The 16,010-nt window shown below is 36.1% G+C and overlaps 1 protein-coding gene across 1 annotated transcript; it reads left to right on the top strand.

The window, feature by feature from the left end:
* The first annotated feature begins 5,350 nt into the window (after positions 1–5,350).
* Positions 5,351–13,364, top strand: LOC131949979 (uncharacterized). The gene is made up of 5 exons (XM_059311954.1): positions 5,351–5,506; positions 6,496–6,575; positions 8,632–8,855; positions 10,925–11,156; positions 13,261–13,364. The coding sequence occupies exons 2-5, from the start codon at positions 6,524–6,526 to the stop codon at positions 13,362–13,364; spliced, it is 612 nt and encodes a 203-aa protein (XP_059167937.1). The 5' UTR covers positions 5,351–5,506; positions 6,496–6,523.
* Positions 13,365–16,010: the final 2,646 nt, after the last annotated feature.

Raw genomic sequence — 16,010 nt, 5'->3', positions numbered from 1 at the left:
AGGCAAAAAATAGCAAAATATATAGAGAAAAATGATAATTCCACTTAATTAAGTGATTGATTCGAGTGTTAAATAGTCTTTTAAGAGGTGCAAATTAAAAGTTTGAGGGGGGGGGGGGGGGAGGGTGCAAATCGAAAATTGAAAGTTTGTTCCCTGGAAGGGTCGCTACGTCTCTGTGGGTGACACCATTAAGTGCCGCACCGGGTGACACCAGACCTCGCTACGCCACTGTGGTTAACCACTTGTTATTCTCTAGCCCCATTTAAATAACATTTGTATACAACCTCATACAACCTTGACCCTGCCATTCTGATAGTACACACGCTACAGCTGTTGGTACGGAATTTGGCACTGATCAGCTTTACGTAAAGGCTAGAAGAAAGCGTTCGGAAAATTTTACACTCATTATAGTAAGCTCTAAATTAAGAACGTGGGGGGGGGGGGGGAGCTGAATATATAGAAAATATATACTTTTAATAATGTCCGGCCCCCCTCCCCCCGGAAATTTAAAGTGCCCCCCCCCCCTCCCCCAGAAAAAAGTCTTTAAGAAACATTGAACGTGGTTCTACACGTTTCTATCTTAACAAAAAAAAAAGTTTGATTGGGTACTGGTCAAGAGTCTGGGGTCACTTAGAATTTCCCCTACTTCTAAATTACGCCGTCCCCGTCTTTATTCTACCCCATGTTTAACTATAAAAATAGAATTGTATCACGTGAACAGACATGACGTGAATAGACAAACTAAATAAACTTTTAAAGAAAGCTGGTTACCTCTTCATGCGGGACATGTTGGTAGTTGGGTTCACTTGGCGTCTCGTGCATGGCACTCTGTATCGTATGGGACAAATGTGTTCTGTGGGACACTGTCGTATGGAATAATTGTGTCCTGTAGGACACTCGCTGTTTGTGTGTGTGTTGACAGAGGCTGTATCTCATCAACAACCTTTGCATTGAATAATGGTTGAGAAAATTTCTCGAGGACTGGAATGAAAGTTTTTAACGGTGTAGACCCTACCTAGGTGCTGCCTTTATCGAGAGTTATTTCCTCTTTGCCCTTTCTGTCTGGGCCCAGACGTTTGTCTCCCTTGCTTCCCATCGCGCCTGTTAGATCAACCGATTGATATTTCAAGTTCCCTCCCCTTGTTTTCACTTTTGATGGTTGATACGCTGAAAACGAAACTGTCGAGTAAATGGGAAAATGTTAGCAATAAAAAGTTATTGGACTTAAAATTGGAATAGATTAAATTTTGTTGAAGCTAACTATCTTGTTTATGAGAAACTTGATTGCGAATTTCATTCTCGTTAATACTGTTTGGTTATACTGTGGGATGGCTCCGTTATCTTAGCACCGTCAGTTGTTGCCAGTCGCTTGTTAGGCCCTGCCCCGGGCATGTTGGTGAAACCTCTCACACCTACAACATCACCGCCGACAACTCCCCCTACCTCTTTCTGTGGAGGGGGGGGTACTGCCGTTTTGTGTTAAAATATGTTCTATCACTGAATTCGTCGAGCAAAATTATAAATTCACCTTCCTTTTTATCTGTTGCTTATTGAATTGGGTTGCTTTTTTGGTGGGGAGGGGGGGGGTGTATTACATTTGTTGTCACAGAACTATAGTTAATATTTTTATATTGCTATTATTATAATTATTGTTAAAATATGTATTATATTTTTTTTAAATGTCATAGCTTCTCAACACTAAAAAAAAAGTAATAACTAACAAAGAAACAAAACCTAAATTGATAGTTTCAATAGATTACACGTAAGAAGCTAGTATTCGTAGTGGTACAGCGGATATTATCAAATACAACACTGCCTATTTATTGGATTTATTGGACAAGGCATCATGCTTATGATGAGGGCAAGATCAATTCAGATCATGGTCAATGCTGGCGATGAAACTATACAGCCTAGACCCTAGTTCCGATTTTAACGCGTATCTTTTGCTGGCGAATAGACCAGCTGGCCCTTTGCAAAAATTTGAAACATTGAAGTTTGTCATACCTAACTAAAACCGAAAGTCTATCGCCGTTATCAGCCATTTGCTGTAATCCTATTGCTAAACCGGTCTTACTTCAACAAACAAGGACTTTGAAAAATGAACACTGAAATTTGTTTTATTAAGTTAGTTAATACGTCTCCAGCTACCTGACACAGTTAAGAAATGTTGTTATCCCAGGCTGTCGAGAATATTCACACAATACACACTGGCTCACACAACACATGCTGCTGGCCTATTGATTGGGTTGGTACTAATGATTGGACTCGAGCTCAAAATCACCTGACTAGGAAGTGTCGACAAACGGTAGACGTTGAGTTTTGGCTTTGAAAACCAGCATCGTCAGCACGGCCGTGGTAGCTACGTCATAGAAACAGCACATCGGGCTCGCCACTTTCTGACGTAATTCACCAAAGTTTGGTTAGTTTCTTGAATTTTTAAAAGCTCAATAGAGACTAAATAAGGCGATTTTTGTTACAACAGAATTTTGATCTGTCTGTCTGTCAGAGGCGCAGCTAGGGGAGGGCGGGTGGGGCGCCAAATGAGGTAGAATAAAAATATAAAAAAGTTAGTTCTGGGCTGCATTACTCAATTATACACAATCAGAGTTAAGAAATTAGACTAATACTTGACCAGACATGCCTACTTCTGGCGTCTAAAAGTGCGAACAGCCTACATGCCTGCTGTAATGAAAGTAGCTCACACTACTCATAGGATAATAGCTCATTAGGGGGGGGGACTATCCTTGGTGTTATGGAGACTATCCTTGGTGTTATGGGGACTACATTTCTAGACGACTCGAAGAGTGGTAAAAGTCTATATTTTCATTTTCAATATACATTATATTTCGTTCAGGGGCGTCGATGGTAGACGTACTTGGGTCTAAGAGATGCCTATTGAGGTGAAGGCTGAAGTTATTTTTAGAGCTGATAGGACAGTGTACACTTTAGAATAAGACGGTAATAGTTAACAGAATCGAAAGTCATGTTGAATCCTTATGGATTTCTTTTGCCAATTTTTATTCTTGTCGATTCATTAGGAATCTATTGGTCTTTTCAAATTCTATTTAATCTTTGCGCTTATGTGTTGTTGTTTATTTTTGTCCATTAAAACGTTGTCTTTTATGTGTATCAAACAACCTACTTAACACAGTGGCTCTGTTTTTTTCTTGGCGAAACCGAAACTGGCTATTTCAGGGATCGGCTTTCAACAACGTGTGTCTGGTAAACATGAATGTTTTTAACCTTTCCACTAGGCCAAGCACGTGATATGTATATTTGGTCGTTGCCCCAGCGGTTGTTAGTAAGCTCGTTATTATGGCACAACGCCCACCGTCGGTCACATCCCGGATGAGAGGTGTGGGGGGAAGGGGAGGGGGGGGGGAGTTCGCTACATATTCTTTTTTAATTTTCTTACAATTTGTATTCCCACTACTGTAATAATGTTTTATTCTCCCTACTGTTACGTCAATGACATATAGTTTCCCTTGATTGTGTGTGTGTTGTGTGCTTGAACGATGGGAACCCTCTTTTTGTTTATCGTTGTATTTGTGTTTCCATAGAATGATAAGTGTTTACGTGAGAATTGTCAGTTGACAGGTGACAGAGCGTGTGCTAGGGTGTGTGTACAGCGAGAGGACGGGTTGCATTAGTTTTGTCAAATCTGTTGTGTTGTGCTATACGTTGTCCGGCATTATTATAAGAGACAGATGAACTCAACACCTACAGCAATTATGTTTTATTGCCCCTATTGTTCTGATATATTATCGCCCTTACTGTAATTATGTTTTATTGCCCCTATTGTACTGATATATTATCGCCCTTATTACAATGATGTTTAATTGCCCTTACTGCAATGATATTTTATTGTCACTTCACTTTTATCGCCACTATTGCAATAAGTCATTGCCAAATTTGATGCGCCTGCGGCACCGACAAGTGCCTAGCTATCGTCTGACCACTATAGATTCATGAAAAATTAGGGGGGGGGGAAATCACCCCTGCTTTATTTTTATTATTGTAGCTAACGTGAATGCTAGATGTTTTAAAGATTGTATATTAGAAGGCTTTTACGTTTGTTTATTTTTATCTAGCCCATAGCTCAGCTAGCGAAACAGTTATATTACCTTACCACGGTCTCATAGTGGGGGGTGGGTGGACTAAGGGGGCTGGGTGGGGGTTGTGTAACCTTTTGAATAGGATCCATTAAAATATTACTAAAAGGTAACGAAACTGCTAAAATAAATCAATAAAATAGACCAGTAGCGTTACAAGACAGGTATGAAGGGTGCGGTCCACACCAAGTTACATCATTTTAGGTGTGACCCACTACAAAAAATCGTAAAACAATGCTTTATCCCGCTAAAAACAAAATTGTAGGGGAAGAGAATGACACTAAACTGAAAATGATAATTAGTTGGAGGAGGGTGGGGTAATACCCTCAGTTACTGCACCGGGTGGCACCCCACCTAGTTACTCCATTGCACTAGTCCAACTTCCTACTTTTGGACGATAACTTAAAACCTACAACATAAATTGAATCCTTAAGCCAGCAGCTTAGTAAAAGAACTTATAATAGATTGACGACAGAAGCCTGTGGTTGTATATAACACATTTAATTGGGTCTAATTACTTCATGATGGTAACACCAGAGAGGACCGGAAGGAAGTACCCAAGGGACATCACTCAAGATAACAATATTATAAATATAACTAATACAGAAGAGTGAGTTCCCTTGACCTCACAATTATTTCAATCTATTACAGAACTCAACCCTGGAACTTCACATATTACTCAAACCTTGACAATTCACATAGAAAGACCCAAATGAGCCACGGAACATTTACGTTCAGTCATGTAAAAATAACATTTTTCTTTTTAAATAACGTTTGAATTATTTTACCAACTCTAGTAACCTTTCGGCAGCTCTTGCCAAGTGTTTCTTCCGGACTTTTTCTCGGACTAAAATTTCAAGGGGGGGGGGGGAGGAGGGGTGCGGACACTGTCAAAATGATATATTTTCTATATAAATTCTATTTCGTTCAGGCGAGGGGGGGGGGGGTCTACGGGAGTTGGGGGGGGGGGAGATACACTGCTTTTGCCTCACAACTGACTCCAAGCTGTATAGGTAATGCCTCCTCCCTGGAAACCAGTTATTTCTAAATCGCAATTATCCAGTCGTCCACGAGGTTATGGATCCATTTAGTGTTGAAAATAATAAATAAACGAACCCGCCTTATAACACACTTAATGTTTTCGAGATGCGCGCCAAATTTTTCGTGGGGATTCCCAATGGTACACAAACTACTATTAAATGACTAATTGATTTGCTGAAATCAAATGTGATAATTTTGCTATCGACAAGAAAGATCGTTCTTTCTTTGAACGTAAAGCTGCTTGTTTTAACGTCAACAAATGTAAACTAAGATGCATTGGTTAGATTTCTTGTGGTAAACTGTGAAGCGGTGCCTTTTAAAGGCATTTATCAAAAGACATCAGCGTACACCAGGTAACCTGACTACTATCTAACTAGATCTAGCTACTAAAAACATTCCTGGCAAAGTTTCTGCGAAAATTAATGTAAATGTTTAAGGACCGGTGCCCCTACAGGATGCAATTATGTTTCTCTGTATACGATGTATAAAAATAAAAGTCAGATGCGGCTTGGCGTCCAGGGTTTCCGAGCGGGTATCTTAGCATTTGGTACCCGTTTATTGGGCGTCGTCTGAAGGGATCAGAGCTGCTACTTCCTTTAGCGGTATAGCTGCACTACGCGCATCCTCCGGTGCCCCGGTGGTTAAGTATTGAAGCCCCTTCGAGAACACTTTGGCGCCTAGGTTATGCTTACACTATTTAGTCTGTTAAAACTCTAGGGTTTGGCTTTGATGGGCTAACATTCTGCAACTGTAGCCAGATCAATTTTTGTATTGCCAATGTTATCTATTGTTCTCCGATAAGTAATAGAAGTACTTTGCAGGTGTTTTTATATTTGTTTTAGATTTTGTTATTGTAAATTAAAAAAAAAATTTTTTCCCAGGAATCACGTAGTAGATTTCATAATACTTGATGTAAAATTACAATTAGTTTAAAATATAAAATTAAACCGACGAAAACTAATAGTTTATGCACTGTAGATCTTACATTACTTTGAATCAAAATTTACGACCAGACAGATATATGTTTAATTCTTACTAAGACCATAATTTATTGTTAGGTTTTAAAAACAGCATAAAATTGAACTTAGGTTTAACGGCTAGGATGTCTGAAAATATTTTATTGGAGTTAGATTAGGGTTAGATTTTAGTCGTTTCGAGTTATACCAAGTGTAACTAATAATGAAACGAACGAAATTATTTTGACACGTCTGCAATAGAAGTGTGTGTAGTGTGTTAAGTTATCTCGTTGTTTGACATCACGGTGCAGCAACAAATTAACTCTCACTCTAAAAGTTTACACGTCAAATGTAATATAATTTAATTGGCTTTTTCACGTGATTAGTTTCGTCACAGTTGCTGAACACATAAATATGGGCAAAAGGATTCTGCTACAGCTGTTGGCTTGCTTATTATTTTTGTCTGGTAAGTTGTTCCGTCTGTTGACTATTCCTACATGGTAAACTGTTCCGTCTTTGAGTTTGTTTCCTATTTGTAAACCATTTCAATTTTGTTCTTGTCAATATTGTATTATATTAAGTGTAGCATTTTACATGTAATTTTAAATCAAAGGTTATAAATCAAAATAAATCTAAATTTTTCGGTCTAAATGATAGCTCATTAATCCCCAAAAAAAAAAACGTCATCAATTACAAAATGGGTTTCAAGGATTAAATTAAGTATTAAATGAAGCGAGAATTTTAACAAAAAAGCAAAGTCCTGTTTTCGATTTTAACGGCCAATAAGGCAAGTGAAGTAGAGTTCACCTGCTTCTTTGACCTCGTCATTAGAAGGGATATTGTGGCCAGCACTATGCCAAGCCGCCATATTTAAAAAAAAGTAAAGTAGGTACTTATTAGAGCTGGGTGGTCTCAGTGAAGTCCCAGTGAAACCTTGATTTGAAAGCGGGAATTTTATCTCCTCAGCTTTCTTGTATTCTGTTATAAAACAATAAGATTTTGGAAGTCGCTTCTAGTTTAATTGTGAAGTACGGTTAAGAAATATAGAAGGAAGTGACAATATACAATCTTCAAAATTTCGAACAATGTTTTATAAGAACATTATAACAATTATAAAATTCTTAAGATTTTGGAATCGGTTATAGAGCAAAATACCTCCTAATAAAGAATTAATTTTCTGCTCACATATGCACTTTACGTAGAATATAATCATGTAGAAATAAACCGGGAGTGATCTCCCCTAAACTTTCTCGAATATTCTTATATACAACAACAGGGGATGGCAACTTTTAAAAAAAAGAGTAGAATGTCGTAGAAAAAATAATTGCACACAACGTGAACGCTAAATAATATGTGTATAATAGTGCGGAATATTATTACTACTTTATAAATTCCCATGCGTTTTTTTTTTTTTGAGAAATTGGAAATAACAAAAACTACTTTTTCCGGTCAACGGCAACTACTCAAAATTTGAAAGATGGCGGAGAACTTGCATGTGAAATTTCATTTATCTATCTGTAATAGTACTCAAGTTATAGGCTTTTAAAAAATTGAAAGTAGAAAACGTTTCACGATTTTGATATAATACTTATATATGAAATTTCATCAACCTAGCTGTAGCGGTACTCAAGTTATCATGTTTACAGACACACACACACACACACATACACAAACACAGCCATACGGACAACATTGCAAAACTATGTTTTTCTGACTCAGGGAGCGCAAATCTCGAAAAAATTTTGCACGATTACAAGACTTTCTCTACACTTCGTATATACGAGAAAGTAAAAAAAAATCTTTCTTTCTTTCTTTCTAGTTTCTAATTGTATATTAAAACACCAAATAGCTGAGTACTTTAACTAAACGGATAATTTTATATATAATTACATTATATCGTATTCGCTGTCGAATTTTAATGATTTCCTGTGACTGGAAGGTATAACGTACACTATTTGAGATTTCTCAAAATAAGTAATCAACGTTTCCTTTAGAATGTACTTATTTTCCGCTGTATTATACTCACACTATTTGTGTTTATTTGTTGTACAATTCTTTTTTCTGCACGATTCTATTCTTTAAAAAATGTAAGTATTAAAAACAATTAATAAAAATTAACTTAGTACCCTTGAAGTGCCATCTACCTACGAAAATGTTTTATTTTAATTTTCAGTAATAGAAATAGAACTCTGTCTTATTCGTTTACGGGGATCGTTTTTTTTTCACTTCGCTTTCTTAAGTCCAGTAGGATTGGCTCAGATTAAAACACAACAACCCAATAACTGTTTCAAATAATTTTAAGAATTATTTATCATATACACATATTAAATAACTCCTGATCCAAAGTATTGTCCTATACTTATTTCTACTATCTCAATTATGTTCTTGCTAATCTGCGCTCCAAGTCCGACTCGACTGTTTCCGAATGTGTCAACCGCTTTCTAACCCTCGAGATTTCCCCCACGCTCAATAACAGCTTAATCGAGCTTGCTGTCTTAAGCTGTTGTTTAATACTTCTACAGACGTCCAATGCAAAAACAATTCGTTTGGAGCAATTATATTAGGGCAGGAAAGAGACTGTATCAATTATTATTGCCGCTACACCGGGCGAATATATGGATATTTTTGGCATCCTTACAAGCGTCTGCCCCCTGAAGTCAAGTTTGAACCCACTGTCCGCATTGAACCCCGATGCTGCAAGAATGGTTTTATTGAACAATGTCAAAATGTTTCAGACTATAGCACGGTAAGTTGTATAATTTTCTTGATAGCGAATTCTGAAACTTAGTTAAATGTCATATTTTATGAGGTAAAATGTGTTAATAGTTCTTAAAACGGCTGCTACATTAAATGATTATATATTTTCTATGAATACGTTTTTTGGTTGTAGTTGATTTGATAAATAAAATAGTGTACGAGGTGCTTACCCGTGCGTTGCCAAGGTGTGAAACACTGCACGGTGCTTTTTGGAGGATAGAAACGAATGGCACTAAACATACAACAACTGTTCTTTTGTAATTCTCTTGTAATAAATGTTTAATTTAACAACAATGAGATGCTAAAAAGATTTAAGTCGAGAACATAACAAAATGTATAATTAAAAAAGCAACCACAACCCAAACTTAACCCCTCATGACCTGTTCCACACACCAACCCCTACCGGTAAAGACGAAACGTCCCTTTTACACCACAAAGCATAACCCAAAGCTCTTCTAACTAACCCCACAAACAAACCCTCACACATACCTCACACAACACACAGAGTATATCACATCCAACACCACATGCGTCACACCCTAAGGCACACCACTTCAGCCAGCACGACACAACGAACTAGTTCCCCACGTCACAACACCCCCGAATGACACCATACTATTATTTTTAACATCACCCATACCACACCGCAAACAACCCTTATACATCATACAATGAAACACACATAAATTACCCACATTCCAATACCACACATAGCACATAGCACAGCCCACACCACTAACCACTAATCAGATGATCCACACCAATCACTTATGCCACACCATACACACCATTCAATACAGAACAGCCTACAGCACCACAAACATACACCTCATAACACACGGAGCAGACTAAACCCAAACCCGCCCGCCCCACTCCCCAAACCACACCTGTGCATACCCAACACTTATTACACATAAGCCACACTCCGAACAAAAACCAACATCATCCCACACAACAGTCTCCTTGCCACATCACGCATACCCCAATCGACATGCAACACGACACCAACTTACTCCAAAATCATCACACAAAATTCATCTCCACTACCATGTAGAGAGGCTCCAACCTTAAGAACCAATAAGGCTATCTCACGTTCAGACGAATATATGAGATAATGGGGTCATCCATAAATGACGTCACGCTTTTTTTGACGATTTTTACCTCCCCCCCTCCCCTCCGTCACACGTCGTCACAAAAAGCCAGACCCCCCCCCTAAAATGACGTCACACCTCAACCTACAATCCCCCTAAAAATTGCAGTTGAATTTTTTTTAAACAGCGATATTTTTCCAAAATCTTGTCTAAACTATTACAATTTATTAAAACAGTTTTCTAAAACGCGAAATAACGTCTAAAATTCGTTTTCTAACATTGCTTTTTTATAATGCAAAAATGTGACGTCGCAACATCTGACCCCCCCCCCCCCCCTCCCCCTCATCACACATCGTCACAAAATTACGGACCCCCCCTCCCCCCTACGAGTGTGACGTCATTTATGGATGACCCCTAAGGTAAACTCAATAACACATTGTCCTACACTTTATTCTTGTATATATATATATATATATATATATATATATATATAGAGAGAGAGAGAGAGAGAGAGAGTCTACCTCCCAACTTGAATCATACCGGCCAATGCACGTCCTTTAACACCGACGATCAAGATTAGACTAACTCACACACAAACACAAAGCAACCAAGTCTCTACACAAATACGTCACTAACTTTCAATCGTGTCATCATACCAATGTGTTCAACATACTCTTCGCACCAACCTGCACTCAAGTTAATATCTACTGAAACATACATCATAACATGCAGCTTTGCTCGAATTTTTACATCCATGAACAATCAAACACGAGGAATCATGTTAAATAAAAGCTTTTGAAGATTTAGTTTAGGCATGGTCTTTCACCCCATTTCTACACTATAGACCCTTTACCTAAACTAATATTAACCTCGCAAGAAATTTGCAATCATAAATTGAGTATTTGACTTTTTTAGTACATGTGAAAAGGTGTTAGTATTAATAATTTAACACACAAACCTGTTTCAGGCTTGCCCGCTCTGGACGGTCGATACCGAGAAGGAATCGTGCGATGAAGCAGCAATACGGTTTCTGTGCTCCTGCAAGAAAGGCATTCCATACTATTTTGCTTTTAATCCATATTATTGTGTGTCGCAAGGAAGGTACTTTGTTCGCATGTTTCTAGCCACGGAAGGACTTGATACACTTTCAACTCATTATGAAGCGTTAAGCAATATCTTTGACGTTCGTAATCATCCAGGCAAGTTATTTTATATTATATATTATTATAAGTAAAGCTTAAAGAGAGGTGTTAGATTGAAATCTACCGTAGAATGTATTTGCGGATAATTAAATAAGAAAATATTATGCATAACTCAACACAAATAGTTACATTATATATAAAGTTTGAATTGTGTAATTAATTTAAAAAAAATTACAATACAGACACAAATACAACTGATATAGCACCTATATTTAAATTTACTTCCTGGCGAACTGCTTAGCGGTGGGGAAATGTTTACAAGTTCAACAGAGTCATCACAAGGATGTAGTATTATGACAGATATAAAACAGAAGAAACTTTATTTTAATTATTTTATTTTACTAGATCTAATGTAGGCCTATATTAAATTTGGCTAAGGCTAAACTTTGTACTTAAAAAAACCCAACTCAACTTAAATCTCCACTGATCGCATAAATAATTATCCGCTCAGCTGTTAAATAGTTTAAATAGGTTTCAAATGTTTAGTAATTATCAATAGGTACTTGCCCCATTTAAATTCTTTGGTGTATCAGACTAAATATATTGCGACCAAGACAACAGCGGCGCTGAGAATTCATTAGTTAAGAGGTTATTACATGGAGAGGAAACCAGTAAAGAAGAAATGAAGAAATATTCAGGGTGGGAGAGGAAGAAATAGAAAGACATTTCAGATCGCCAACAAACATTATCCAAATGTGATAAACTGGATACATATTTTTCAAGCTGCACTATTTAACTTCGACAACAACACAACCAGAGGTCGAAGTGTCTGAAGATGCTCAATTACAAAATATACAAGCGACCACATAACCTGATATGCAGAATCAAGTCGTCGAGACTCACGAAGACGATATTGACAGAAGAAATCTAGTCAAACTTAATGCTACAATTGATATGAATCCAAAATATCCTACAGATCCTTATTTGTTTTGTGATAAAACTGTAATACTGGATCTACTACATGAATTACTTGAGTTTGGTCCTTGTCAACCAGGCCTCAAATATACCTATACAGATTTTTCCAAAAAAATGATCACCACTTTAGTGCCAATCAGTACAAAAAAAAAAATGTGGTCGGGAAATAAACGATACTGGCTCGTATATTCGCCAAAGGCAAATAAATTTTTTTGTTTTGCCTGTTGGCTTTAAACACAAGTCAGACACTTGGGTTGATCCAAAATTGGGTTGAGGGTATTTTGCAAAAGATCACACAAAAAAAATTAAGAAAAACGGAAATTCTGAAAAAACACACAGAGACAGAACTTTTTCTCAAGAAATTTCGATTGTTTCAAGACAGAAACACAATATGTGGCATTTTAACAGCAGAAAAGAAAGAAATAGAAAAATAAAAGGATAACACTTAATAGTATTATCTAGGCAGTTCTCTATTTAGGAAAAAATGCATTGTCTTTTAGGGGGCCATCCTGAATCCCAAGGTTTAGGAGAAGCTTCATTAAATGAAGGCAACTGTTATTAAGTTATAAGTTCCTACCTAACAAAGATAATTTGCTAAAACAACAAATCATTTTCGGTACAACATACTTAAGTCCAGGTAAATTCAAAACGACCAAATAAAGTCTATCAGTCCAAACTTTAAAGAAAATAGTAGGGGAAATTAAAACGACCAAAGAAAGTCTATCAGTCCAAAATAGTAGGTGAAATTAAAATAGCTAGGTATTTCACCGTGATTGCGGATTCAACTTTCGACATCAATTTTCTTTGTTTATCCGATATGACAGCACATGCAGACATCGACATTAGTAGAATGGATCAATTTTCTTTTTTTATCAGATATGTTACAGAACATTCAGACATCATCGAAAGATGTATTCAATATTGCAAAAATGCATAAAGCGCATTGTGATCTTCATTATAATCAACATCTATTGTTTTTTCTCATAATCATAGCTAAAATCTTTTATATAAAATTATGTTTTCCTGTTGAAATCAGAATATTGCGCTAGTCTCCCTTTTCAAACCTCACAAGGACGTTTGGTTGGTCGTGGCTTTCTACAAATCCGGTTCTATTGATCATAAGAATAAGTGCTAGCTTATTGTGCTAGTTGTAGCAGTGTCGTTAGGCTATGTTCAATATGGACAGAAAAGTGTGAGAAGAGGGATAGAGAAAGACAAAACGCCGTCACTCTAAAAGATAAAGAAGCGGCCATGCAGTTAAAGGCCATTGACTTAAATGAGAAAGATTAAGCATTCGAGAATTCGAAGATAAATATATAAATGAAAGCCCCTTCTACCGTCGACGACATGGCTTTGAAAAGTAGCGTACCATCTTTTTCTAAAGTGGGAAGCACGCTAAAGCGGTTCCTAATGGATCCAAGATTTTGCAGATGGATGTGGCGATATTTATTATTATATGATTATATATATACTAGCTGCATCCCGTGCTCAGCCACGGTAAATCTGTTTAAAATATACCAGCTTTGGAACAGAACAAAACAAACAAAAACACAACCACAACCACAACACAACCACATTACAACCACAACACAATCACAACACGACCACAACACAACCACAACACAACCACAAAACAACCAAAACACAACCACAAAACAACCACAACACAACCACAACACAACCACAACACAACCACAACACAACCACAACCACAACACACGGTAAATCTTTTTTAAATGTACCAAGTTGGGAACAGAACAAAACTAAATACAACACAAACGAACGCAAAGAAAAAACAAAAACGAAAAAACAAACACAACACTCAACATAAACTCAATTTAAATGTAATCATAAAGGCATATTGCTCACAGTCTATCCCGTAGCGCCAAATCGCGCCCTTTCCGAGCGCCGGCGGAAAATTTCGATTTACACCCTCCCACCTCCCTCAAACTTTCGATTTCCACCCTCCCCCCCCCCCCCCCTCTTGCTACGCCTCGGTTATAAAACCCCTAGCTTTTCCGCAAATAATTTAAAGGCAGTATTTAGAATATCCGTGTTTTACCGACCATATTGCACTTTATAAATTCATGCATTTTTTTCAGTACTTTTAAAAATTTACAATAAAGTTTCATGACTAAAACCATTGCGCACCTAATGAACGTGATGACTTAATATAGTAATGGAGAATGGTTGATTAAAAATTATAATTAGTAAACAGTACATTCAGTGAATAAAATAAATAAAAGATAGCCTTTTATCAATCAATGCTAATTATAATATTCCAACAATAATGTACTCTTATACGTCTGCATAATTTGCATTCACATTTTGCTAATTATATTATTCCAACAATTATTCCGTCTTGCAGATTTTGCATTCACATTTTTAGCGTGAGTTCAATTTATTTTTAAAATACCTCCCTTGCAAAATTACTAAACAGTTTAATTAGATTTTTCTAACCTACAATTATTATGTTATTAAAATGTATCCACTTCTTCTAGTAATATTAACGAAAACTATATTTGACATTGATCCTTTTAATATGTTTTAGCAATGTGCGTGTATTTAATATTCTCTTTACGTTATGCAAAATTGTACAAACAGTGGAAATTATAAAATAGCTCTATGCCACTATATAAACAAACCCTACTCTAATACTTATAATAAGACACTGCGGTGCACTGAAAAGCACTTCGTGGTGCGAATGTTTACTTTTATGGTTCTAAAAGCTATAGCGATGACAGAAGGAAGGAAGGACTGACACACGCTCAGCCCGCTTATATTATAGATATATATTTATAAATATATATATATATATCTATATATATATATATATATATATATATATATATATATATATATATATATATATATATATATATACAACTTTTTATTTATATAGTAAATTGGAATCCTCTTGCTAATAATAGAAGAGTACAGACTAAGGTCACTAAGGAGATGTCAAAGAATGGAAACGCTCATTTTAACGCAGGTATTTGCTGTTTACTTGCGTTTTCTATAGCATTTAGATTCAAATCTGTTGAATTAACCATTTGTAATTTAAGTCATACTATATATTAGAGTTAGTTTTAATAACAAACAAAAATATTAACTCAAAAGATGCTTCCAAATAGAAGCCTTAAACTATAAATATCATCAGAATACCATTCCTCACTTAGGCTTGCAGAAAGTAGAATTGAGACAGATTGTTAACTCGTAAAGAGTATTCTTAATGCTGATGAGAATTTCAAATATAAAATTATCGTTTGTAAAACATTTAACCATAGCAAAGCAGACATAATTACAATTATTACTTCTTTATTATTTCGGCATATTTATACTTTATTTTACAGAGTCGATCTATGTTAAATTTGGAGCCGTGTTTGTAATTGGTCTAGCCACATGTATGATTTAATCAAGTTTTAGAACAGCGAAATCTTCGAGAAAAATAAAGAACCATACATTGAATTAATTAAATATTTTTCTTTTAAATGTTGATTTGAAATACATTTATTGTGCTTACGCAATGTACAGAATTATATTTTAAAAGCCATTAAAATACATTAAATACATTACTCTTAATAAATTTAAAATCATTACAATATTAAAGTACAGTTTTGTGCATATTTGTTACTTACAATGGACTAATCTAATATATATATATATATATATATATATATATATATATATATATATATATATATATATATATATATATATAAAGCAATGTATGTGTGTCTGTGTGTGTCTATCTGTTTGTCTTTTATGCATTTGCTACCCCTTTCATCCGATCTCTATGATACTTTGGGAAGCTGTTGAGAATACTCCTGGGGATGTTAAAAAAAAGAAGGAAAGTTCCCTTTTTCAAAACTGACTGGCAAGTATAGTTCACTTGATTCTGTGACCTCGGCATTTGAAGAGATAGTGTTGTCAGCA

Source organism: Physella acuta, unplaced genomic scaffold (assembly GCF_028476545.2).
Source record: "Physella acuta isolate Inbredline_101_S28 unplaced genomic scaffold, ASM2847654v3 ptg000724l, whole genome shotgun sequence".
In the NCBI taxonomy this organism is placed as follows: domain Eukaryota; kingdom Metazoa; phylum Mollusca; class Gastropoda; family Physidae; genus Physella; species Physella acuta.
The sequence above is the reverse complement of the archived record's forward strand: the minus strand, read 5'-3'. Positions and strand labels throughout refer to the sequence as shown.